This window comes from Triturus cristatus, chromosome 10 (assembly GCF_964204655.1).
Source record: "Triturus cristatus chromosome 10, aTriCri1.1, whole genome shotgun sequence".
NCBI classification, from domain to species: Eukaryota; Metazoa; Chordata; class Amphibia; order Caudata; family Salamandridae; genus Triturus; species Triturus cristatus.
The window spans coordinates 308,883,001-308,910,130 of record NC_140593.1 but is presented as its reverse complement, the minus strand read 5'-3'; the positions used below and the strand labels follow the sequence as shown (position 1 = coordinate 308,910,130).

The 27,130-nt window shown below is 43.8% G+C and overlaps 1 protein-coding gene across 1 annotated transcript in view; it reads left to right on the top strand.

Moving 5' to 3' along the window:
• The window catches only part of LOC146789359 (ATP-dependent translocase ABCB1-like), a 502,439-nt gene that overhangs the window by 355,199 nt on the left and 120,110 nt on the right, over window positions 1-27,130 (top strand). Inside the window, exons 18-20 of the mRNA XM_085631305.1 lie at window positions 1,651-1,755; window positions 12,298-12,375; window positions 16,554-16,637. Of these exons, the coding sequence (XP_085487431.1) occupies window positions 1,651-1,755; window positions 12,298-12,375; window positions 16,554-16,637 (267 nt within the window). The remainder of the gene's footprint in view (window positions 1-1,650; window positions 1,756-12,297; window positions 12,376-16,553; window positions 16,638-27,130) is intronic.

The window sequence follows — 27,130 nt, the reverse complement described above, 5'->3', positions numbered from 1 at the left end:
CAACACGACTATGGTGGGCGCCCTGGGTAGGCACCAGGGAACCCACCTTTTATGATGGAATGGGATACCCCGGGCCAGGCCCTCTTGCCAACCCCCCCCCACTTCCCGAACATCTTCATATGGTCAAACTACCAAGATGCTATTGTCCTACTGGAACAAGATGACTTCATGACTGCCCTCGATCTGAAGGACGCATACTTCCACATACCCCATCCATCCTGCTCACTGTCATGGTATTTGGTCAGTATTATTAGTTCACTACACCCCCAGAGTATTTGCTAAATATCTCACTGCAGGAGTCGCTTATCTTAGAAGGGACTGTATCCACGTGTTTCCTTATTTGACGATTGGGTCATCAAGAATGCAAACAGGTAACACAGTCTTTCCCACACTCAGACCACCATAAACCTTCTATTATTTATTTGATTTTGGAATTTATAGCACAATCACAACAAGATACTATTTTTTCTATGTCCATAATTGAGTTTGTTATTTATTTCCATAAGTGTGTGGTGAATCGCCTTGATAAAGGCTCATCTGGAGCCAAAACATTTCGGACTGCTTGTGATTCCCGAATAATACATGGTACACTCAATTTCCCATCTCTTCTTCTATTTGGTATTTGCCTTAAATATATTGTGGAGACTCATGACTTTTTAAGGTGCTCCGGCACAACTGCTGGACGAGACCACAGGTCGACAAAAACTTTAAAAAAAAGAAAGATGTTTATGTATACACACACGCACACACACACACACATTAAAAATATAAAAATACATATATGTAGCTGTGTTGTGATGCTCAAACAGAAATAGTGACTCTAGTTGAAATAGATGCCTTGATTTTTAATGTGTCCTGCATTGTGGTGACATTCAACCCTACATTCCACTCAATCTTTAATTTTATGATGTCTCATGTCTTCAGAACCCCTCAGCATTATGCGGCCATAATACACATTCCCCTATCTTGTATCCTGTTGAACAGGAGATGCGCTGGTTACTAAAATTCTAGCTTTGGATCCAAAATTCCTTAGTTCTCATTTCCAGTGTAAGCAAATTGTTTGAGGCTCTTCACTTCAGTGTATGTACCAGTGCCTTGTTTCCTTTATTTTCCCAAATGGGGAGCACTTAAAAGCAGGCTCGCCCTCAGAATTGAACACTACATAAAACGGTACTAGAACTGGACTGGAACCCTAGACAGTCAAAGAGGCAATAAACTGATCATCGAGTTTGACGTTCGTTTCTGTCTGTTACAATATTACAGTTGTTCTTGTGTACAATTTGAGTAAAGGGTGGGCCACAAGGTACACAAAGGAAGCCAGGCCAGAAGTAGCTCTGAAGAGTCAGTGGCATTTGCAGTATGTATCTTAGTTTCTACTGTAATGTGCAGATTGAAACGTCATCGGGCTCAGAGAAATTGAGATCTTAAGGGGTTACATATGAACTTTAGTATTTTGTTACTCAACCCACTCTTCAGAGGAAAGACTAAATTGAATTCCCAAATACAATGCTTAAAGCTTTACTATGCTATTTTCTTACTTTGTTTCAAATTGGAAGTGTATGACACCCTGATTTCTGTTACAGTTTTAAAATATGTTCTTTTACATATTGTTTTGTGCTATTTTAATTAAACCACTGAATCTTCCTTTAGGTGTTTGCATTAGTAGATCCAGAGGAAATGAGAAGACAAAGCAACATGTTCTCGTTGTTGTTTCTGGCACTTGGAGGAGTTTCCTTTGTGACATTTTTCCTGCAGGTATGTTAAATCAGTGCTTCCGGTAACAATTCTGCAAGCCATTTCTAGTAGCCTTCTTTTAAACTTAAGGTCTTAGTTTAATTGGCCACAGTAAAGGAAGATATGTGTTGTTCATTGTGTATTTACAGGCATTTGTATTTTTGTGTGCATACTTACTTGCAAGAGTGTGTCATTTGTCCAGTGTAAGCCCCTAGTCCTTCCACCATATGAGAGCCATTTTAAATATTATGAATGGCAGCTGATATATTTGCATAAAGCTGCTGGACAATAAAGATCAAATAGAATCCACTTCCCATTAGGAGTGAATTCACAAGTATTTTCTTCCCAATGTACTCTTTTACTTGATTCACATCGCATATCTGTGAAATAATCACAGGTACACATATAACTTGGTATATAAATATCTGCCCTGGAGCGAAAATTGCAGGTGGTGCAAGAGGGTGTGGTTGGCCCAAATGATTTCAGCCCTCATTGTTAAAGGAGTTCAGTGAAATCTGAACTTAACACACCACTTCTTACACTATTGTAGTTTTGAACACACAGTTCTGGACTGTTCCAGGGGAGGCTAAGATGCAGGTAGGTTAAACGAAAGTTCCCCTATCTTCACTAATAATCACATATTCAAATGCTAAAGAAATGCAAAGCAGCAGCATACTCATCTATTTTTCCCCAACTAAGGTATAGAAATGTACGGCCTGGTGTACTAAACGTTTTGTAACACATGCCACTTAATTAATATTTTGTTAATAAACTGTGGGCTGGCACACTGCTGTTGCCATGTTTTGAACAATCTCATTTTGGAAGTGTTTCAGAGAGATACTAAAAGGTTTAGACTTGCGTGCCACAGAACAAAAATATGTACTACTGTTTTAGTTCATAGAAAGAGGGTCACTGAAGACGAAACAGTGGTTTACTAATGTGATTCACACAGAGCACTACACAGAGTAGTAGTAATAACACGTACATTTGAAAAAAGTGTAGGTGGGTCCCATGTTACACAAAGCTTAGTAGTTGGAGGGTCAACAAAAGGATCAATTAATACACTATTAATGTAGGAGGGTGAAGGGGGAGCCAGGCCCCATCCTTCCACAATGGGCACAACTCTACTTAGTCAAACCAGAGACCCCAAATGTTACTGGTAACTAATGTATTCATGTATAATTTTTTTATATTGTTCATCACGGCCTCCCTTGGTTACACGTCATAGTTTTGGTAAATCACAGTTCATTCTCACATAATTGTACATTGTCACGTGTGCTCAGCCTTTGACATCCCCAGGCAGTTATTAAATACCTGTCAAGTTTTCACTTCTCTTTTAGAATAGGTGTTGAGAGAGTTATCTTATGTAAAAATACTACTGATGACATTGAAACCTTTTTTTTATATTAGAATGTCTTTGAATAATTTGTTAACACCATTTAATAATAGTGCTGCAAAGCCTGTAGAATGTGACTATGAATGCAGTAGAAAAATTCAGATTTCAACAGTGGTCAAACAAGCCTCTAGGTGTTGCAGTACACTGCCAATAAAAATCTAACATAAGAATAAAACAGTGTAACTTTTAACTTGGCAAATTTTGTGAATTGGGCTCAGACGTACGTGTATGTGTGTGTGCAGGTGCGTGTGGGTGTGTGTGTGCGCGTGTGTGTGTGTGTGTGTGTGATATTTGTATAACTAAGACCTAGCCAAAAGGCAGTGGCGCTCTATGAAGGGCAAAAGGCAGCTGAGTTATGGGAGCAGAAGTGTACAGTGACTGTATTAAATATAGTGTTCTCTAAAGCGGTGCATATTCCACTTTTTCCAAAATCCAAGCCGTTTTGAGGCTGTCCTGATGGATACAGGGATAGGGTTCCAGATCCCGAGTGCATAGATGAAACAAGCCTGTTGCCTTGGTTTTTCTTTTTTACACTTCTTAGTCTCCAGTTTGATGTTGTCTTGGCTGCTTGTGTGCAAGACCCACAAGAGATAGTGTGGTTGTCTGCAAGATAAGCAGGGTTGCTGGTTGAGGTGGCTCTGTAGATGATGACGCTGGTTTTAAAGAAGTGATGGGCAAGAAAGGGGAGCTCTGAATGAGAAGTGTTGTAGCAGTGTAGGATGACATTAAGGGGGGGGAGACAATATGGAGTTTGTGAGGCCCTTGAGCAGGGTGTTATCCCTATCCAGATGCAAAGCACGAGGGCTTTAAATAGCAGTTCTGAAGTTGCTTTCAGGACGAAACCTATTCACCTTCTTTAGAAGACACAGTTGGTACCAGGCCATCTTTGTGTTTTTTGGCAATGGGTTTCTTGAGTTTAAGGTTAGTGTCCAGGGTGAATCCAAGTGACCTGACATTCAGTGAAAGTTGGTGTCCTAAGCCATCAAGGTTCATGTCATTGATCCAGGTTTGTATTACTTCTTACTTGTTGTACTTAGTAAATTCTAGGACTTCTATTTGGGTGGGGTTGAACTTTAGGTAGACAGTGGACATTCAGATCTTGTGCTATGCAGGCAGTGTTTGAAGCATTAGATGTCAAGAGTAGGGTAGACTTCTGTATCTTAGGTTTATTGGTTACTTGTGATGCTGTTTAATCTGTGAATAGAGCCCCAACGGCTCCTTGTAGAGTTTGAAGATAATATGGAACTGTGAGAAATTAGATTGTTGGTTGCCTGGGATGTGAGCCTTGGTCAAGCAACAGCCACATTCATTGCAGGGTAAACAGAAAATCACTAATTTAACATGTGCTTAACCCTGGGTAGTTTGGCACAAAAAGCAGTCAGGCTTAAATTAGAGACAATGTGTAAATTATTTATGCAGCACACAAACAGTAATGAAGTGAAAATACAACATGCGAACAATCACATACCGATTTAGTAAAATCGAGTCAATTGGAATAAATTATTTGACACCAAAACAACAAAAATCAGTAGAACAAAAATTATGATTTTTTTTAACTTTTTTGTGAAAACTAGCACCTAAAAGATCAAAGCACTAACCGCTGACATCTGTTCATGAGAGACCGGTACAAAGTAGAAAAATATGGGCGACCGCAATGGAGTGCGGTTCCGATAGAAGAAGTGGATTGGGCCCGGTCAGCGCTTGCCTTCAGATTTCGAAAAAATTCTGATAAAAATCATCTGAGAAGTTTAAGTTCTGCAGGGCAAAGCTGCAGGAGGTGTCCTAGAAGGAAGGGTCGTCAGATAGCCTTGGGTTGAAGTTGCGGTGGCAATTTCTACATTCGGCTTAGTCTCTGAAATGGAAGTCGAAAATCTCCAGTGGGACGATGCAGAGGGCTGTAGCCAAAGACAGTTCCAAGAGGCCAGACACCCCTTTGGCATAGGACCACTGACAATGATTTGCTGAAGAACGTAGCGGGAGAAGTCGAAAAGTAATCCGACAAAGATGCACCTCGGGCGGCTTGGCAAGCAACCTGGTCCCGGTCTCCTCCTGGTTCTCAGTGCAGATTTAAGCCAGACAGTTTTGAAGTCCCCATTATTGGATTTTGGCTATCAGGGCACATTTAGTACCACTTCCAAGGGTCCAGGACTGTAGGGGCACCACTTGGAGGGTCAGGACTCACTCAGACTGTGTGCAGGTGTGGGTTAAAGACAGAAGAAGCCTTTTGTGTTCCTGTGGCTCTGAACAGGAGGCCAGCAAAATAGTCGTCCGCAGGCAGAAGTAGCAGAGCAGCAGGACAGCAGGGCAGCAATCCATTAGGGCTGCAGTCCTTCAGAGCGGCAGTCTACCAGAGTGATAGTCCCTCCAGCAGCACAGCAGTCCTTCCTTCTTCCTGGCAGAGTATCCTCTGGTCCAGAAGGGTACTGAAGATATGGTGCTTGAGGTCCCCTTTTTAGGTCTCGCCTGACCCAGCGCATGCGCTGGTCTGGCGAGACTTTATGTGAGGGGGCTTAAAAAAATGCTGCCATGGCCAGCCTAGAGCTACAGTGCATGTGCGCGGACGCGCGCTTACGAGCAGAGGCTTTCCGCCTTATGCTCATTAAGCGCATCGCTCGCGGCGTTTGATCGCGAATGCGATCACTTTCACTTTCGCGGCCAATGCTTGTTTACTTTGGCTACTTGTGTCCTTCAGGATGAAATAAGATCCTTGTGCCTTCGTCATAATTCTGGCTTTGAACCCTGAAGTTAATTCCGGGTGGGCTGCCTTCGTGATCCTGCAGTCTGTTTCTGAAATAATGGCCAGTTACTCTCAAAGCCCACTTGTGTTTCCTTGCCCGTGTTCTGTTACCTCACACTTCTCAGAGCGTCTCTTCTTTCTCCTCTGGTTTGGTCCCTGCATCAGCTGTTGTACAGTTTTTGGTGACAGTTACGTCATTGGCATGTGTGCTAAATACATTTCTCCTTTCCAATCCTCATTACACACCGAGACCCTTGCAATATATGTGAGGTTGAATTTCGACATTGTAGATCGAGTTTAACCTGCTCTGTCACTCCACTGAGTGTAGTTATCCTTCTGCCCGGGGATCTCTGTGCCTTAGACCTCAGTATTGACAATTGTGCAATCCATGTCGACCAAGCGGTGGACTCTGTCACTTTTATCTCGGGTCCATTATAAACGAGGTATTCTATTTATTCTTTACGTTTCCCTGTATGCTGAACTGATGTTATGTGTTCCTGACCAAAGGCCAAAAAAAACCTGAAAACGGCATAAATATGTCGAATGCCTTGGGTAATCCTACTGTTTTTGTTCCATCGATTGATTCTTCACACTGAATACGGCATTGCTTAGCGTGAGTTAAGACCCAAGAGAGATCTGCTCATGTTCGGCTCAATCTCAGCCCTCTGGAGAGGTTCCAAGCAATAGTCCTGCAAATGTTTCACAAGTGAGCCCACGTTACAGCCAGCAGTGCCTATTGTGAAGAGCAAGCGTGCCAATCCCTTGTCTCGATTTAAGATGTGTATCCGGTGGCCACAGGAACCCATGGGCGGCAAACAATCTTTTACAACGTACTCCTTCCTCGTTAGCTACTGACTGCAATGCTCAGTCAGGATAAATATACATGTCAATTAGTTATTAATGCAATCGGCTACAATTCCCAGCATACATTTAAAATGCCAATGAGCTGATCATTTGGGGTCAAGCAGTTTCTGTGGAATCCTGAAATTAGATAAGGTGCTTGCTGACAGTCAATTCTACTATAAATACATGATCCATCAGCGGTCTCTTCACCTACAAAAGTATTAATCAGGCAGGAAGGAGAAACGTGCCGCCTTATTTATTATTTATTCTTCATAGTACTGTTGTTAAAACTCTGACTCTATTTGATTCTCCGATTTAGGTTTTACAGCAGTTTCTATTTGTACTGATTAAACATTAACATGTGTGACCATCTGCGCGCATTCTTGAAATCCCTCCTCGCCCTTGCACTGTTTATTCCGCCTCTTTTTTTATCGTTTCATGGTCACCTTTATGGTCCAAAGGCCACCTTACTTTGTACCTCTCTCATAAGGTCCAGTGTCCTTTCCGTGCTCCTGGGAGAGCATTGCCGCGGCCACTTTACAATGTGAAGGATAGTTGAAGTGGACAGGAGGTGCTCAATGTGATGATGGGATACACAGTGTAAGAAGGATGCAAAAGATTGAACATGGACTCTACTCACCGATCATTTGGCTGATCATCAACTCAATGGATACCTATTCGGTCTGTAGGAAGTAGCCAGAATCCCTTGTTTTCCTATGAACGGTAGTCTCTACTCCCTTAACTATTTGTTTATGTACACATAGACCCCAGGCTGCCAATGTGACTTGTGAGATCAGTTCTCCCAGGGAGTTCCCTGCTGCCTGCAACAGTATCCTAAATTATGCCCATCCACTTGGGCTTCTTTGTGTTAGAACCCCACGCTCAACATCAGCTCTGTTCCCTTTTAGCTGCTTGTCCAGGGTTGTCTCACAGCCACAAATACTCCTTTCCTACCCGCAAATGCATATTTTCAGCTTCAATTGCAAATGTGTTCTAACGAATGCTTCTAAGGCTGTGTAGAATTTATGGGTTTTTCTCAGCTTACAGGACTGAAAGAACTCATCTGATGGGAATCGTTTCCTGCTTTTCTGTCACCACACTCCCATCTTGTGGTTCTATATCTTAGAAGTGGGCAAGCCAAACAATGTCAGTGATCCGGCTTGCCTCTAAGAGCTTTAAAATGTGCCAAGCCCACAAGAAAAATCAACACGTGAACCATGTAACTCGCATTATGTTCTGCTGAAAATACAGATTTATGAAGAGTAGAAACAAATACCACACCACTCCCAGCTTAAAAACTGAACAATAGAAGTGTCAACACGCGTAAGAAGCCAGGATAGTAGAAGACAAAAAAATTAACTACAAAGAGAATAAGAAACAAGCATTTGCAATGCAATAGGTCTCGCATTACTGAAAGTTTGAGCTATTGGTGTTGCAGGTAGTAAAGCAACGCCACTAGCTCAAACTTTCAGTAATGCGAGACCTATTGCATTGCAAATGCTTGTTATACCAAGGTGCCTCTTTCTGAATTATGGGATAAGCTTCTCTTAGAAGTGTATGACATTTTCTGTGTTCCCTGCCCTGGCTCCAAGCTGGGTGCAGTAACAACAGGTAGGTTTTAGGCCATTTGTGAGAAGGAAGAGCACAGGCTACTCAGTTGCAAGTGGGGCCGTGCTCAGCTCCGCCCCCCATCCTGACAGCAGATGGAGCATTCAGGCACACCTTGTCCCTCTATTTTTTGACTGTCTGGGAGGAATTCACAAGGTTTCCCAGTTACACCTAGTCAAGTGACCCAGGCCAGGCTACAGGCACAGAAGGGCTAAGGGAAGAAAAATGCCATCTTTCTAAAAACTGCATTTTCAAAATTTTAATAAAAAACCCTACTTTACTATTAAGTAGGGTTTTCATTACAATTTCATAGCCATATGCATGAGATAGCTACCTGCTCCCAATTGGTAATTACAGCTTATTAAATGTAATAAGGAATCTCCAATGTTATCCTATAGGAGGTGTAGCTTTTCACTACCAGGACATGCAAAACTTAAATGTACATGTCCAACCTTTTAACACGGGCCTATGGGCTACCTAGAGCCTACCTTAGGGGTCCCTTATGTGTAGTAAAAGTTGTGTTTGAGGCTTGGCAAGGGGTTTTTAATACCAAGTGGATATAGCAGTTTAAAACTGCATCCAGAGTGCAGTGGCAGGCCTGGGACATGTTGTAAGGTGCTGTTTAAGTGGGTGTCACATTAAGTGCTTTAGGCCCACTGTTAGCATTTAATTTACAGGCCCTGGATATATGATATACCACTCTAGAAGGAACGTATAAGTAAATTAAATATGGTAATTGGGTATAAGCCAATTAAACCATGTTTAGGGGAGTGAGGACATGCACATTAACACTGGTTGGCAGTGGTAAAATGCAGAGAGTCCTAAGGCCAACAGCAACGGATTCAGCAATAAAAGGTGGAGGGTAAAGGCAAAAGGTTTGGGGAGAGGGCCAGTTCCAACAGAAATAGTGTGGTAACTTGGAGTATTACTTGTGATAGCGGTCTTATGGCACCTGGAGGTGCCCTGGAATCGGTTGAAGCATTAGTTTGTTAATGGAGTACTGTTTGAAGGATCTGAAGGTTTTGTCTTCTCTTTTAGGTTGACCTCGGTTTCTTTGTAGGATGCTGAACAGGGGAAAGGGGATGACAACGTGGTCGGCCCAGTCCAGGGACATGGATGGTTTGCATTGGATTGTTGTTGAGAAAAGATTGAGAATGTTGGTTTGGTGGCATGCTTTTCCATGTTGAGTGTGTCAGTAAGGTTGAGGAGGGGTCCTCACTCAACATGCTTTTCCATGTTGAGTGTGTCAATGAGGTTGAGGAGGGGTCCAACCTTGTGGTGCCCTTGCCTGCCTCTACCCTTTGCTGGAGACACCCAGGAGTGGGATACCCTGAGAAATTGATTGAAGTAGGGAGATGGCAGGAAAATTATGTTATGTCCTGGGGAGATGGATGATGGGAAATTAAGTCTGCTTGCCTTTCTTTTCAAGGCAGTATTTACGGGAAACCAGTGATGTCACTTAATGTGCAAATCAATGCTAGGAAATAAAAAAATATTTGTTTTGGAGTTTTATAGTGCATTACATGTAATGTTTCGGTTAATTCAGAATAATTGATGTAGGAAAAAAAAGGTGTCCAGAAAGGTAGTGTACCTGCCTTAGACATTGATCTGTAATACCACTCCCAAAAGTCTGGAAGTTTCATTAAAAATCATTTTTAGCGTGTATCAACATTAGGAATAGTGATGACCTAATCTTGATTTTCTGCAAATCGCAATTAGATAACCGCTATTCCTCATGTATGAAACTCCAAGAGTTTCAGTACCGATTCCTAAGGGGTCGCGAATCGACCTACCTCATTAATATTAATGAGGTAGTTTACAATTTGTGCCCCATTAGGAATCTCTAAAATCACGGGGATGGTGGCCTGCTGGGTCAGAAGATCAACATGTCCGTGATTGCTTTTCAACAAAGCAATCCTTTTTTTTCAATGCAGCACGTCTTCCTTAAAAAAAAAGAATTTGCGTTTTATTGAAAAAAATGAAAAGTTTTCTCATTTTTTAAGAGCAGGAAGGGGTCCGTGGAGCCACGGCCTGCTCTTTAAAAAACATTTTCGCCACCATTCACAAAGGGGAAGGGGTCCCTTGCCGCCCCCTTCCCATTTGTGAATGGGTTACTACCACCGTGAAGTTCGTGGTAAAATATGAATGTTTTTCAACCACATTCCGGTCACGAACCCTTCTTACATACTGCTGCGATTCGGTATTAGGAAGGGATGCCCTAAACACGCCCCTTCCTAATAGCGAATTACTAACCTATTTTGCCATTCGGTAATAGGTTACCGAATCGCAAAATACGGTATGGTACATAGGAAAAGCCATTTTTACGTTTGCAAACGGGTCAAGTCTACGAATCGGCCCTTTTGCGAATGCAAAATAGCTTCACGCATGTGGCTCCATGTATCTGTTTTCCCAATAGCCTGACCCCATGATTTTACTGCCTGAACTTTGTCAATTTCAGGTTGCGCCCATTCCTGGGTGAAATGATGTTGGAGGTCATCTTCTGCCAATAACCAGGACCTTATTTTTGTGCCATTAAGATAGGAGAAGCTCGCCTTCATCCGGACTTTTTCTAATGTTGCCTCGAATACAACTTTAAGGTCTGATATTTTGCGGTCGCAAAGATTGACTCGTAAAAATCACATGGTTTGCAACAGCAGAATTCCTTCTTACTGGTTACAAAATCCCTTTTACTAGTCAAATACGTTTTTCGGACTGTAAAAGTGTCTTAGCGACCCTGTGCAAGTCACAAATAGGTGGGGGCATGAAAAGGAGCTACCCTATATTTGCTATTCAGAGAGAAATCTATCAATGATTTGCGTCGTCGTTTTTAGGCGCGAACCATCGATTAGGTGACAACATCTCAGCTGGGGTGTATTAGATTCTCAAAGGGTACTGTGTCCCTGTGGGTCATCTTCCTCTTTGGGAATCCTGTTGGCAGGCTTGGGGGTAGCAGATGTCACTGCCTGCTTTCCTCGGTGTCCGCCAAAACGTTTTCTCTGAATTATAAAAAAGAAGCACTATTCAATCCGGGAAAAAACCTTTCCCTTCAGTGACCAGCCAAACACGGGGAGATCTCAAACTGGGACCTGCTTAATCAATATGTAATAAGGCAATCAATATAAAACTGCTTCCGAATGTAATTAGCTATATGACCTATTAGAGCATAAGCTGCATTACAAAAATAGATCCCATGCCGCAAGCCAGTCGGTGTGCAATTTGCTCATCACTGGTTTGTGATGGGAATAGTACTTCAGTCCTGTAGGTGAGTTATATTTTGAATGAGTATAGCAGTTCGATGTCTACTGGTGCTGTTGGTACATGACCATGTGAGGTTATTGATTCACCTTCCTGTTTATGGAATTAATATAAACACAAGAACTGATCTTCAGTTTTGATCCATGCCCGTGTTAATTGGAAAAATGACATCCATTTTAAACGCAACCTATGATACAGTTTCCTGTTATTAAGGGAGATCAGAATTTCTCCACGAGCCTCGTAGTCTCCCTTCTCCAGTGTTGTATAGCATAAAAATGCAGTTGGTAACCGCAAAACACATGTTGACTGAACATGTGTTTCACTATGGATATAATAGCTGTATTTGAAGCATGTTTCATCGAAAGGGTCTAAAATAAATGCATTCAAATCGTGGAAAACAAGGACTGTGGAACACATTATTTATGCTTCTTTCTCGCACTCAGATTGTAATTGGTATAGGGGTGCCCCAATATAACGTTTAATTTTGAAACAATTTGATGCTTTTGAATCCATGATTAAAAAATGTGGAGACTTTACTCTCAGTCAAGAATGTTAATGATGGCCACATATTGAAGTAATAGCTCAAGAGTCTGCCAGCATAGCACGGGCGTTGGGAACACAGTCACATTTTAAAATATGTGGCACTAAAATTGAAGGTTTTGTACACGAGAGATCTGTAAGCAAGTACTGCACTTTTCTTATGCATGTTTCTTCTCTTAAACAGGGATTCACATTTGGCAAAGCCGGAGAGATTCTTACAATGAGGCTGCGATACATGGCTTTCAAAGCAATTTTAAGACAGGTGCTGTATATAAGTGTTTTGTTTATTTACATTTTCAGATTGTCATGTTCCTTTGAAAAAATAACAAATGGGGTAGGGAGTAAAGAGGTATAAATATAGAATCTACCTCCTGTTCAACTTATCATAAACAATATGATTCTACCCTATATATTGGCCAGTAAAATTATTTTTTAGTTTTTCTAGTGATTCTGAAAAAAGTGTAATAGTGATCCATGTAATGTCATGGAAAAGCACTAAGTGTTTTTAAAATACCCCTCACACACTACAAATCCCATACTGTCATGCTTCATCATAGGGGTCTTTCCGTCCCTCTACGGGGCGGGCCGTGCTGCAACCTACGGATACGCGGGAGCACTGTTGTTGTGAAAATAGGCTAGTGTACTGTAGGCGTGAGAGTGGTAGGGTCTTTGAAAGATACAAAGAAATTTAAAATTCCCTGGCGAGTGGAAAAAACAAATTGTAATCACTTCCCTAGCTGGAAACATTGAAAATGGGGATGTGTAGGGGGTATACTTTAATGCGATGCCCCCTACTGGGTCAACATGTTTCATAAGCACTCCCCACTGCTTTACTCGTCAGGACCTAGTGTGATCCCTACTGCACTCAAAATATAATCCTTGTATATATATGTTATATGCCTATCTTTCAAAAGCCAACCTGCAAAAATAAGCAAGTCTGAAAAAATGGGGGTAGAATAGCCCCTAGTAGTTTCAACAACCAATTTGGTACCTGAAATGATTAAAAAAAAAACACGGAGTAATCAACCTGTTTGATTGTTTATCTAAACACATCACCATAACTTGGAATCACAATTTTAGGCAAATTCTTGTGATATATTTTTCTACAGTTTCTGAAGCTCTGCACTTCTTTATGATAACCGGTGATTGTGCTGTCCGCTATTTCTTAACTTAATGTTAGTTTGCTGAAAACACACACTTAAAAAGACAAAACAAAACACACACACACACTCGTACATACTTTCCCGTTTCATACAGTCCGGGGGCACTGTCAGGATATAATCAATCATACATCCGGAAGTGCAGACATGCTGAGAAATGAAAAAATGTGCTTGTCATAGCTAGTTTCAATCATAATGGCAAAACATTATCCCGTAAGAGCAAATATGTACATACACTACTTGGAATGATAGTCAGGCTTCATGAGCTTGCACCGAAGGGGAGGTTGCCTTGAATTAATCACTGTTGGTAAAGTGAGAAATCACATAACATTAGTGTTTACTGATCTCATCGTGTGTTCAAAGTGAGATCGCAGAGACCTGTGAATGTTAAATAAACGAGCCGGGTTTAAAGACTTGGCTCGAGTCTTACTCACATGAAAAAGGATATGCCCTTGCCACTAAATACCTCCGTGCAGCTCCGTGGAACGTTTTGAATGCGTTCGCACAGAGTATTTATCCAATGTTAATTGAAGGTAAACCCGCGAACCCGCTTTCCAAAAAAGACTAGAGCATAAGAAAAATCAAAGATGGCCGCTCCCTCTGTGCCGATGCTATGATGAAAAAAGCACTTCCTGGATCGGCGGGAAATGACCGATCCGATTGAAAAGAGGGAAATGAGAAAATAAGAAACCGGATACTCTGTGCGAACGAATTCAAAACGTTCCACGGAGCTGCACGGTGGTATTTAGAGGCGAGGGCATATCCTTTTTCATGTGCGTAATACTCGAGCCAAGTCTTTAAACCCGGCTCGTTTATTTAACATTCACAAGTCTTTGCGATCTCACTTTGAACTCACGGTGAGATCAGTCAACACTAATGTTATGTGATTTCTCACTTTACCAACAGTGATTAATTCAATGCAACCTCCCCTTCGGTGCAAGCTCATGAAGCTTGTTTATCATTCCAAGTAGTGTAGGTACATATTTGCTCTTAGGGGATAATTTTTTGCCATTATGATTGAAACTAGCTATGACAAGCACATTTTTTCATTTCTCAGCGTTTCTGCACTTCTGGATGTATGATTAATTATATCCTGACAGTGGCCCCGGGCTGTATGAAACGGGAAAGTACGTACGAGTGTGTGTGTGTTTTGTTTTGTCTTTTTAAGTGTGTGTTTTCAGCAAACTAACATTAAGTTAGGAAAGAGCGGACAGCACAATCACCGGTTATCATAAAGAAGTGCAGAGCTTCAGAAACTGTAGAAAAATATATCATAAGAATTTGCCTAACAGTGTGATTCCACGTTATGGTGATGTGTTTAGATAAACAATCAAACAGGTTGTTTACTCCGTGTTTTTTTATCATTTCAGATACCAAATTGGTTGTTGAAACTACTAGGGGCTATTCTACCCCCATTTTTTCAGACTTGCTTATTTTTGCAGGTTGGCTTTTGAAAGATAGGCATACAACATATATAAACAAGGAATATATTTTGAGTGCAGTAGGGATCACACTAGGTCCTGACGAGTAAAGCAGTGGGGACTGCTTACTAAACATGTTGACCCAGTAGGGGGCATCGCATTAAAGTATACCCCCTACACATCCCCATTTCTAATGTTTCCAGCTAGGGAAGTGAATAAAATTTTTTTTTCTACTAGCCAGGGAATTTTTAATTTCTTTGTATCTTTCACAGACCCTACCACTCTCACTCCTACACTACACATAGCCTATTTTCACAACAACTGTGCTCCCGCGTATCCGTAGGTTGCAGCACGCCCCACCCCGTAGAGGGACGGGAAGACCCCTATGATGAAGCATGACACTATGGGATTCGTAGTGTGTTAGAGGTATTTTAAAAACACTTAGTGCTTTTCCATGACATTTCATGGATCACTATTACACTTTTTTCAGAATCACTAGAAAAACTAAAAAATAATTTTACTGGCCAATATATAGGGTAGAATCATATCATTCTAACACTTAAAGTAGACATGCATAGACACTGACAGGACAATGGCACTTACACCTGCAGAGATGGTAGTGGGGCGGGGGCGACTCACAGAAGCAAGGACATACAAGGACAACTACACTTGGATATGCGGCACAGAAGCTTAAGTAGGACCATGTCAGCCCTGATATGCATGAGATTGAGAGACATTGGTCTGCACTCTGGGGCATGGTGATTCTAACATGAGCACTTCACTGAGCAGTCAAAAAACGCTGGTCGCGCCTAGATTCAGTATCAATTCATAAGGCTCAATACTCATGAAACCAATGCAATGATAAAAACCACTTCTATAATCTCCAATAAATGACCCCTTAAATACATTCACACGTGTTTGGTTGAAGGTCACAAGACCCTATAATGAATAATACTCCTTTGGAAAAGCTAGACATCTGCAGACGATGTTCTGCACATTGGAACTCAGAATTGCACCGAGAGGCCAAGGAATTGTTGAAACCTGTTATACGAAAAATGAGTAACATAACACAGTGATAAAAGATGCATGCCGCGTTCACTTTTTTCTGCTTCTAGAGGCACACAAATACACACATTTCCTGCTTGCATGTTGTTTTTATCCACATCCACTTCAGCAGCAAAGACCAACCCATTGCCAATGTGTCACTCTCAGCACAACATTTAAAGTGTGCTCTCCACTTTCTTGCCAGCTGCCCTTCATGACACTACCCATTCTCATTGCCCTTCAGATCCACACCCCATTCATGTACCACCAAAAGTCAAACACTCAAAAAAACAGCACCAATAGGCTCTTATACCTCTAGTCTACCCACTCCAATCTTACCTTATTAACGTTGGCATGCTTATCCTACTCATCTTTACATGTGCTAATGCTCTGTATTGTAAGAGCTTTGGCTTCCAAGTTTCCTCGAACCCCACAGCAAAGCATACTGACTCTCAGGTACTGCAAGGTATACCTTATCTTATCGATGCACATATGCAGCCAGGTTAGGTCAATGCACTGTACAAATAACAGTAACATAAATGGGGTGAAGTATTCGGGAATCACTTTCTGATCAAGAACCTTGTTAATCTCAGCAACACTATCTGCCCCTAGCTCTGAGTGTTTCTAAACCAAAGTGAGCCTCACTAAGCAAATAAGAACAACATGTCAGAGACTTTGTGATAGGTTTATCAGTCAAATCATGTCTACTACAAAGCATTAGTGAGATGAGCAAATGCATATTTCTTATTATTTATTTTTATGTGTCCTAGTGAAAGAGTTCAATAATGCAACTTACTGTGTCTCATTGATTTTAGGATGTCGGCTATTTTGATGACCCTAAAAACAGCACCGGGGCTTTAACTACAAGATTGGCAACTGATGCATCGCAAGTGCAAGGTGTATGTATAATGTCATATGCAGGCATCACTTACATCTGATTCGACATACCTCGGAATTGTGGGTTGAGATCAGTAGTCACACTAAATGTCAACTCCACTCTTCTTCTTTCCCACCTTCCTGTGTGAATAGAATGTCATATATTGCAGGATTAATTATGAGAATGGCACAGAAGGCATTAGCGGTCTTTGATTTCTGTCACTGGCAAATATCATAAAACAGATGTGGGTAACATAACCTATAAAAGGAGGGTGCTCTTTGGTTTGTACTTCTTGAGCAACACATCTTTGTTGTCTCTTTCTCTGGATTTAGTGTGATAGTCTCCTAAATTTCTACACATGTAATCTGATGGACTTTGCTTGTGTAAAACTGTCTAAAAGGGGATAACCATTGAGGTTTACCATTTGGTAGTACCATAACTGTATGATATCCCCCATACTGCCCAACATAGCTCGGAATCACCATTCACAGGTAAACCTGCATCATTTGGTGGGGGCTTGGCCTGATGCTGATACAGTAGGCAGCCACACAGCTTCGCCGAGGCCCTTACATCCAGCTCCATCCTGCCCATCTCCGGCACTCTGAGTCACACCCCCTTCTCCCTGAGTTTGTGGGCGCTCCTTGGAGCGAAGTGACTGCCCCCAAGACTGCACACCCCCAGATGGGGCTGCAGGTGCTGTCTGACTCAGAGTTGCCTTTCCAAAAATGGTGGCCTCCAAGTCACTCTAGCAGATGGATGCCCATGCCCCTACTCACTACGTAGGTACTAAGGAGGCCTCAGGCCAGAACTGCCAGCAGGAGCAGCCCATGCAAGTAAGAACCGTGGGGCGGGGTGGGTGGGGGGGACTCGACAGACGACGACGAGGGAAAATTAAATATTTATTTGATTTTCCCTCATCGTCTTCTGTCGAGTCCCCCCACACCGCTCACCGCTCTTACCTGCATGGGCCGCTCCTGACTACTAGCACTGTGGATGCTGTGCCTGCAGGCGATGCCTGGGAGGGAAGAGGCGCAACCGGTTGTCGAGTGACCTTGCCATGAGAGCCTGTGCACCGCAGCAGCCCTCTGTCCTGCGCCAAGACATCTGAGCAGAGATCTACTCCACTCCCCGACTAGTACAACAAAGAAAGCTTCCACCTGGCTGTCTGATAAGACATCCACTGCAGACGCTGCCGCCAGGCCCCAGAACCTTATCAATTCCCCACCCTGCAGGGGCTGGTGCCACGTGACATCCCTCAGCCCCAGACTGAGTCCCCCAGAGGGAGCGGAAAGACTGACTCTGCTAGGGGGTGCAGCAAGGACTTTACCTGGCCTGCCATGCCAGCTCCAAACACCCAGGCCTAAACCTGCGGGAGAGGGGCACACCACAACACTGAGAGGACGCAACGCAGTAAACTGGCAAAGAAGCATCCTACTAGCTGATTATGAATTGTGGGCATCAGACTACTGGCCAGTGGAAGACCAGAAGCGGACACAGATCCTTACTGGACTGAAAGATACCAATTGTCGAAGCGCCTCCCCACGGCTCACCTGCCATACATAGAGTGGAACCCCTTGCTGGCAAACTTACACCCTGAAAGCTTTGCTGGAAATTGGAATACACCACAAGCACGTCATATATACTGACATAGCCAGATGGTAAGTGATATTGTTGGGACTGCCCATCCTAGCTAGACCTCCACCGCCACTAAGGTAGGGTCACAACAGAGAGTAGGAACTAACCTCAAGCTTGGTACAGCAGGAGCGATGATGGACGTGAGTAACCCTTTCCCCTTTGTGCGGCACACCTGCGAGTATTAGTACATAAGTCCTCCACAGTTGATGCCGCAGAAGGGGGGAAAGGGAAAAAGGGATAACCAAAATAACAAGGCAGCGGCAGCTATGGACTGTGGATGGCACTCGGGAATCGGCACAATCATACTCCCAATCTCCCTGTGTTCCTGCAGAAAGACACACACAAGGAAAGTTAGTGAGGACCCTATCTCTGCTTCCACAGTGTATGAAATGATTAATAAAAAGGGTTACACTTACTCACTGTATTTGCCACAAGCATTCGTGAATCTTTGGGGCCTGGAAGGATAACCACTGATATCAGGAACCAACAATGGGGTTGCGCTACTTATCTCCACCTCGGGAACCACCAGGGAGCAGGAAGCAGCAGCAGTGTTTGTTAACACAATCCAGGAGTCTGATGTAGGCCAAAAAAGTAGGGAGATGCGCGCTCCGCGCTTGGTTGCAAGGGAACTAAGTTTGTCCCAAAAACGGGACTAGGTTTATTAGGAGTCCGAGGCTCCTCCTCTGAATAGTCAAAGTAAGGTGAGCGCTCTTCGCGCATGCGCAGGGGATCAGAGCCTCTCAACGGCTCTGTGTTCCTGGCTGGCAAAAAAAGGAAAAGAGAAGCACTTCTCGTGCTGGTGAGTAGTATCCGAGCCTCTATGATCCGAAAGGTGGAAACACAAAAGGTACGCGCAACTCGCGCATAAAACAAAGGAATACGAGCCTTGTACCGGCTCTTCTAGGCAGGGTGATAGTCTCGTACTGAGTGCCTTAACTGGTGGCACCGTGAAGCTCGGGCAGCCGCCCGGGGTCCAATATATCTTTACGCCGCCTTAGGCAGATCACAGCGAAGTACGGGGTGAGCGTACAGCGAGAGTCGCTCTAGTGTGGCGGTCATGAAAGCGGTCGCGTATCGATGCGCAGGTACCGCTGTCCGTCTGGTGAGGCTCAGGCTGGATCAAGTATACCAACGGACGATAAGGGAATCCGTTCTTCCGGAACGGCTGGAGGTCTGTAGAGCGTTCTGTGGTATCTTCGTTAAGCTGATACTCCAGGTGACAAGCCCCGATTCCCAGGAGAGGGGCGGTTACATAGGGAAGGGAAAACAGAGAGGAAGGACAAGGATAGGCTGCCCTATAGGCAGTCTGGGAGATGTAGTGCATCTTTCATCCGTCATACATGCTGACTAATATCTCGTCGTGACAGGTAGTAGGCACCATTGATTACTAGTATATTAGCTCTTTCATAATGTTTGAATGGGCGGATGTTGCCTTTCTATCCTGGTGATGGGGAGTTGGAATTCATGGGTTTCGTTATTGTGGTTGTCATTGCCTTAGGTACACATCGAACCTGATGAGAAACGTGTGACTGGGCGGGTGATCAGGTCGGACTAGGGACGAACCAGAGGGAGGGATTCATAAATGGCAGAAAAGTACAACACGTACAAAATTATATCCTGGAACGTCTGTGGACTTAATAATATGGCTAAAAGATATTAAGTCCAGGCCTACCTGAAATGGAGAGGGGTGCATATTGCTCTATTGCAGGAAAGACACTTAAATAAATGTATGGGAACAGTGCTGTGAAAATGATGATGAGGTCACGCTATATTTACGGAATACTCCTCCTTTGCCAAGAAGACGCTGATTTGGGTGAAAACTGGAGTACCATTTCAGTTCCTTCAAGAGAAGTTGGATACCGAGGAGCGATATACTATCTTTAGCAGCTATCTAGGGGGCAGGCATATCATGATTGTGAATGTTTATGCCCCAAACATGGACCAGGGAACATTCCATACACTCTGGCTCACATATTTATCCCTCTCATTCCTGAGCGGTCCTCATAGGAGAGGACTTCTACTATGTGGCGGACTCCGCCTTAGATCACTCACTGCTTCTATGGGATTCTCAAATTGCTCACCTAGCAAAGAAATTCTCCTCCTGGCCGGTGCTGAGACTCATAAATGCATGGCAGTAGGTTAATGACTACTGGTACCTTTCTGACCTCTATAATCTTCGTGTCTGCCTTAACACATTTCTATGCTCACCGGATATGTTAGATTCCCTGTCCATAACAGAATACGTAACTAGGACCATCTCTGACTAAATCCCACTCCTTTTGACCTTATCCTGGGCTAAAACACAAACCTCTATTCCAAGCTGGCAACTTAAAACCAATAGCCTGGACGACCCCTTTTTCAGCAACACGTAGGTGAAAACATCCAACAATACTTTATCAACAATAATGGCACCACCCCCTCTGTACTGGCCTAGTGGGTGACATTTAAAGTAGTGTTGCATGGCCAAGGCATTTAGGAGGCAGTGGGAGTTCGTCAAACTGGTGAAGGAGGTTTTCACCCAGAAAACAACATAGAGATGGCTGGAACAAGATAGACCCGGGAAACCAGAGGTGCAGAGGGCACTGCTCGATTATAAAGAAGCTCTTGCCAAAATCATTGCATGTCTCCACTATTTTGACCACAAAGAATATATCATTCAAGCACACTCCAAACGGAATAAAGCCGGAATCCTACTAGCAAGGTTAGCCACCCGTAACAAAAGGGTGAATTCTAGAAATAGATACACCCCAGGGCACGAGGCTCCACAAGCAGGATCAGATAAACCAGGCCTTTGTGGATTACTACACCAGACTGTATTGTAGCAATCGGTGGAACAGGAAAGACAAAATACTGCATTTTTAAAGGGCCAACCCATCCACTTCCTCCAGCCAGAGGCTGCTGGGGAATTGGGAGTGGAAATATCAGTGGCGGTGATTAGAGCAGAGGTGAGGAGAATGGCTCGGGGTAAAGTACCAGGCACAGATGGCCTCCTGGTAAAGTTTTACACAACTTATATAGAGATACTTGCTCCCTGTCTGGCCGCCCTGTATTATAAATCACTGGAGTCACACTGCCTCCTGAGGTACATGGGACAAGCTCTTTTAATTCCTTTGCTTAAACTAGGGAGAATCGCCACAGACATGACGGCCTACCAACCACTGTCAATGCTGAATGTTGATTATAAGATGCTTAATGGCTTTCTGGCCAAAAGACACTTCACTCAAATGCAAAATCCTATCCTCCCTGACGAAAATGGGTTCCTCCCAAGCTGAAATATGGCATTGAATTTCAAAAGATTGTTGGCCATTCTACTGAATCAGCGGAAGCTGCACTCATGGTTAAGTCATCAATAATGCCTTTGATAGCTTTGAATGGGACTACCTCTGTGCTGTCATGGCGAGGATGGGACAGGGACTCCTTAACTGGGCGTGACTTCTGTGCTCCCCTCTCTTTTGCCAGGGTCAGAAATGGATGGACAACCTCCAATCAGTATTCAGTGGAAATGTATACCAGACTTGGATGACCCCTGTTCCCATTATTATTTGGAATAGTAGTGGAACTACTGGCAAGTAGGGCACGACTGGGACACCATTTTACATGGAAATCCACCTGCAGAGTCACACATCACTTCTTACTATAAGCAGACGTTATGCTGCTCTTTCTCGGGAACAGGTAGGAAGACCCAGATCAGGCAGTGGACTACTGAGTCCTTTTGGAGACACCTCTGGACGACACATAAACTGACCCTCCCAGTGGACTTGATATGGGGCAGGAAATGGCGACGAGTGGCTCTGACTAAATTGATTCACCAGACCTCAGATGGGAGAATGGGGGCCCAGAATTTTTAATCATATTATTTGGTGGCACTCCTACAGTGGTACCTGTGATGGGCCAGAAAACAGATTGGGTGGCCAGGGGCACGCCTGACACCCCAGCCCCAGCCATATTGCTTGCCCTGCTTCTGAACCCCAAAAGAATTGCCCCTGGTGATCACAGTGACTTGACAGTAATTAGACACTACTTAATCCATGTGCTCCAGAAGTTTCACACCTCTGTGCCCTATTCACCCACAATTCAGCTACTGGCTCTGGGTGCTCTAACACACAAAGAACATAGTGGGCGGCTGCAGGGTTAGGTGGACATCGGGATCGAGACGGTTGGTGACCTGTTTTAGGGTGGCGATCCACTAAACTTTGACGTCTTAAGATAAGATATGATGTCCCGGGGAGGCATTCCTTGCCACATGGCGCGGTGCTGGCGACCATGTAACAACAATGGGGGAGGGTGGAAGCCGAACCTCCAACACACCAGCTGACCAGTTCCTTTGTTGTACAGAGGCAATGTACGGACTGTTGTCAGGCATATACCAAGTAGTATGAGCAGACATGACCCAATCACTCACACAGCTCAAATATAGTTGAATGGAGGATATGAAAACTCTGATCTCTTAGGGGGACTGGGCTAAAATTCGAATGCAGCGCCAAACATTTCCTGCAATGCGCTGTTTAAATTAATTCACTACTATATACAATAATGGGCATACCTCACCCCAGGCATGCTCAATGCCTTTTTACCTAACACCTTGTCTGAATGCCCCAGAAGTTGCCTAGCAGGAGTGGGAATTCTACACATTGATATGGGGATGCCCAGTAGTAACTGGCTGTTTGTCGGAGGTCCTCCGTCTCTTGAAAGACATTACAGATATTAACATCAAATTCTCCCCCATTTATGCTATGGCTCTACTGCCACCGACTAAAAAGAAATTGATGTCCTGTTTTGTTGATCTTGCACTAATATAGGCCAACCGTCGTATAACCCTACAGTGTAAAACACCTACCAGCCTACACAGATTGATGGATGGAAGTTGGACCTCCTTAGGTGGGTGGAATGGGATGGAGATGCACTCCACTGGGTTGCTTGGAGAGGCTGGAAGAACCTAATAGAGGCAATGAGGAAAGAGAGATGATGAGGTAGACAACGTTTGTACTCCCTGAATGCTCCCCCTCAGCTCTTCGAGAACATAAACCCTGACTGACAGACACAGGGACTGACCCCACTAACCAGAAGGCTGATTAGGAGGAGAGATGGATTCCTGAATCTGGGTGCACCCCACTAACTCTAGCCCAACCCCTCCGGACGGATACACCCCTGCACCAGCCACCCAGATTTCTTCTCTGCCACCAAATGAATAGAGCCGCAGGGCACCACAGATTTGAGGGAAAGGGCGGGGGTGGGAAGAATTACTGTATGTCCAGAATCGATGTGTTAGCCGGTTTGGGCAAGCATTGCTGTACTGGTGTGGTGGTGGTAGACTGACGTTTTAATATGATTGCATACTGTCCATTGATTGTATTACCCAGTGGAGAGGTCCCTTGCCACATTTGCTTTTTAACCCTTTACAAGCATGGTGCAAACACATAAAGCTTCAATAAATGCATTTACAAAAGGAAAAACTTGCAACATTGGAAAGTGTTTCACCCAGGTGATTTTAATGAGCGTAATCCTGATCCCACTTGAAATGTAGGGCAAAGCAGTGAATATGTGCCTATTATTACCAGACAATTAACACCATTGGTGTATAAAAATTGAGTTGTTGGGTGTATGTCCTGCTCAAGCAGCAACCATACTGCTTGGCACAGAGCATTCACGCTTAACTTAGAAGCAATGTATAAAGTATTTGTTCAATACTTCAAACAGTAAAACAGTGAAAACACCACACAAAAAGATCCCACACCAGGTCGGAAAAATAGATCTTTCTTCAATAAATAAAACTTGACCAAAACAACAAAAATCCAATAAGTACAACTACAGATATTGAATTTTAAAATTTTTAGGGAAAATAGCACCAAAAAGTTCATAGAGACAACTGTGGCTATCTGGTCGCGCCGACCCAGGACAAAATCAAAAGTTCAGGCCGACAACAATCGAGCGCAGGACAGCTACAGGGACCCAGTTAGGCCCTCTAAAACAAAGTAAATCCTAGTTTGTAGAGCGTTGCGTGGATCCGTGTCAAGGATGCCTCTCGCAGCTGAATCGATGTGTCAGTTCCTAGATGCAGCGTTGCTGCGGTGCGAGGTCCTGTTGCATCATCGTCGAGGATACCGCCTACGAGAGATTGGGATGCGAAGTCTGGCATCGAGGCTGCTGTGCACAGTCAGGGCTATGCATCGTCTCAGAATAGCAGTGATGCCGAGTCCGTCCTCGTCGTCGAGGCTGCTGTTGACGAGGAATGCGTGGGCCTGCACCAAGGATGCAATGCGCAGTTCCAAAGACTTTGTGAGTGGCAGCATCCATGCGGGTCATTAAGATGGGTCCAATCCAGGCAACAGTGGTGTTGCGTCAGTTCTCTGTTCTCCTTGGGGTTGGATCCAGAGAGGCTGGCAAAGCACCTTGAGCCCACTTCCAAGGGTCTAGGACTGGGGTGGCACCGCTTGGGAGGATAGACTCACAGATGGCAGAGTCCAGATGCAGATGCACGTTTGTTGGAAGCCTGTTAGGTATCTCAGGCTTCAGATCAGGAGGTCAGCCAACTAGCCCTTGGAGTCATTCTGGGTTTGAGTGTTGCAGCTCCAGTCCTTCTCACCCAGGCAAGAGGGCAGCATGTCATACCAGCAAAGCAGGAGTACAGCAGAGTGCAATCCAGCTGCATGGCAGCCCATCAGCAGCACAGCAGTCCTTCCTGGCAGAGTATCCACAGGCTCAGAAGTGTACTGAGGAGTTGCTGTCTGAGGTCCATTATTTATACTTGGTGTTGCCTTTGAAGTGGGGAGAAGCTCTTAGAGGCATTCCTTTCAAGTGCACAGATTCCTTCCCTGCCCTTGCTCCAAAATAACTACAGGGGCATGCGGGCCTTTGTGTGGAGACAGCACCCAACCTATTCAGGTGTAAGTGAGGCTCCTCTCTCCCATCCTGGCAGTGATGGCCCTTCCAGTCACACATAAGCTCCCATTGTGTGTGGCTGTCTAGGAGAAATATGCAAATCCTAACTGCCAATTACAACCAGTCATGTGACCAGAGACAGGCTGCAGGCACCAAATGGCTAAGGCAAGAAAATGCCAACTTTCTAAATGTGGCGTTTTTAGAATTGGAATTTAAAATCCGACTTCACCATAAGTAAGGATTTTAAATTAGGATGCCACAGGTACGAACTAGTTCCCCTTTGGGAATTATACTTGTAAAATGTAATAGGACAACTCCAATGTTATCCTATAGAAAAGATAGGCCTTGCAGTAGTGAAAAGCAAATGAGTTTTTCATTACCAGGGCATGTAAAACTTAAAAGTATGTCATGCTTTTTAAATACATTGCACCCTGCTCTCTGAGAGGTTCTGGACCTACCCCAGGGGTGTCTTATATGTATTTAAAAGGAAGGTTTAGTCCTGGCAACATGTTTATTCAGCCAGATCTAAATTGCATTTTATAACTGCACACACTGGCTCTGCAATGGCAGACCTGAGACACGTTTAAAGGTCTGCTTAAGTAGGTGGCAGAATAAGTGCTGCATGCCTGCTAGTAGTAGGGTTACCAGAATTTTAAAGCCAAAAACCGGGACATTTCCCAAAAATAGAAGAAGGACTACAATATTGCTTCGTCCCAGCGCACAGAGTGACAGCGCTCCTTAGCAGATAATTACAGAAGAGGCAGTAACATAAAATACGTACATAAAATGCCATTGTTAACACCAGTAGCATGCCTGTAAATTAAAATGCTCTCTTATAACAGCGGCTAACTATCCCTAGTTTGCAAAACATAAAAAGATGCCTCCCGCTGTTTTCAGCCGACCCGCTCTAAAAACCGGGACATGAGCTTAATTGCCTGAAATCTGCCAGGACAGCTGCCGAAAATCCGTGACTGTCCGGGCAAATCCGGGACGCCTCGTCACACTAGCTAGTAGCATTTAATTTACAAGCCTTGTGTACATTTAGTACCACTTCACTAGCGACTTATAAGTAAATTAAATATGCCAACTAGGGATGAGACAATATCTCAATGTTTAGAGGAGACAGCACAAACACTTTAGCACTGGTTAGCAGTGATAAAGTGTGCAGAGTTCTAATGGCAGTAAAAACGAGGTCAGAAAAAATGGAGGAGGAAGGCAAGAAGTTGGGGGAGAAGACCACCATAAGGCTTTTGGGTCCAGCAATGGGCAACATTTGTTTACTGAATAGTCACCTCAGATCATAGGTTATATGTTTATACCATTTTTCCTGTTGCTCGTCGTGTAAATTATTTAGTCAGTGAAAAACAGCCTATTTCCACAAAACGTTTGGAAAAGTATACAATGGTAGAAGTCAAGTGAAACAGCTTTTCAGGTCCATTAGCTGAGAATAACTGTCTCATGTGTTAGGATTTGCAGGTTGCATTGGACCTAAAAATATGTTGCTTTTTTGAGATGCTGAGGAAGTCCGAGGACAAACGTCTTGAAGTTACTTATCGTGTCTGAACAATTCGATGTTTGAATGGTATAGTACCCCAAGGATCAGAGGAACCCAGTAAAAAATTATCGAATGCTTAAGCACTGAGATATGCTTGGTCACATGGAACAAGTATTGTTTTCAGTGATAATCTGTAAAAATTGCATCCCAGTCACCAACCCTAAGAAGTAGGAGGGCTTAGATGGCTTACACTTTGTTTCAGAAATGTGATGGAAGTGACTGACTTTATTTCTCCATTCAGATCAAGCTGATAAGTAAAAGAACAGTTTGTTAATTGGAAACGTAGAGGATAAAACCATCAATAAAGGTAAATAGGAGGGAGGAGCTTCGCGCGCATCCATGGTCGCGTGAGCACAGGGCTCCCCGGACCCTTGCCGCTCCTCGCAACTAATCCTGACATTATCCTGGATTTGTGGACGGATTCTGGAAGATGAACCCTGGCTGAA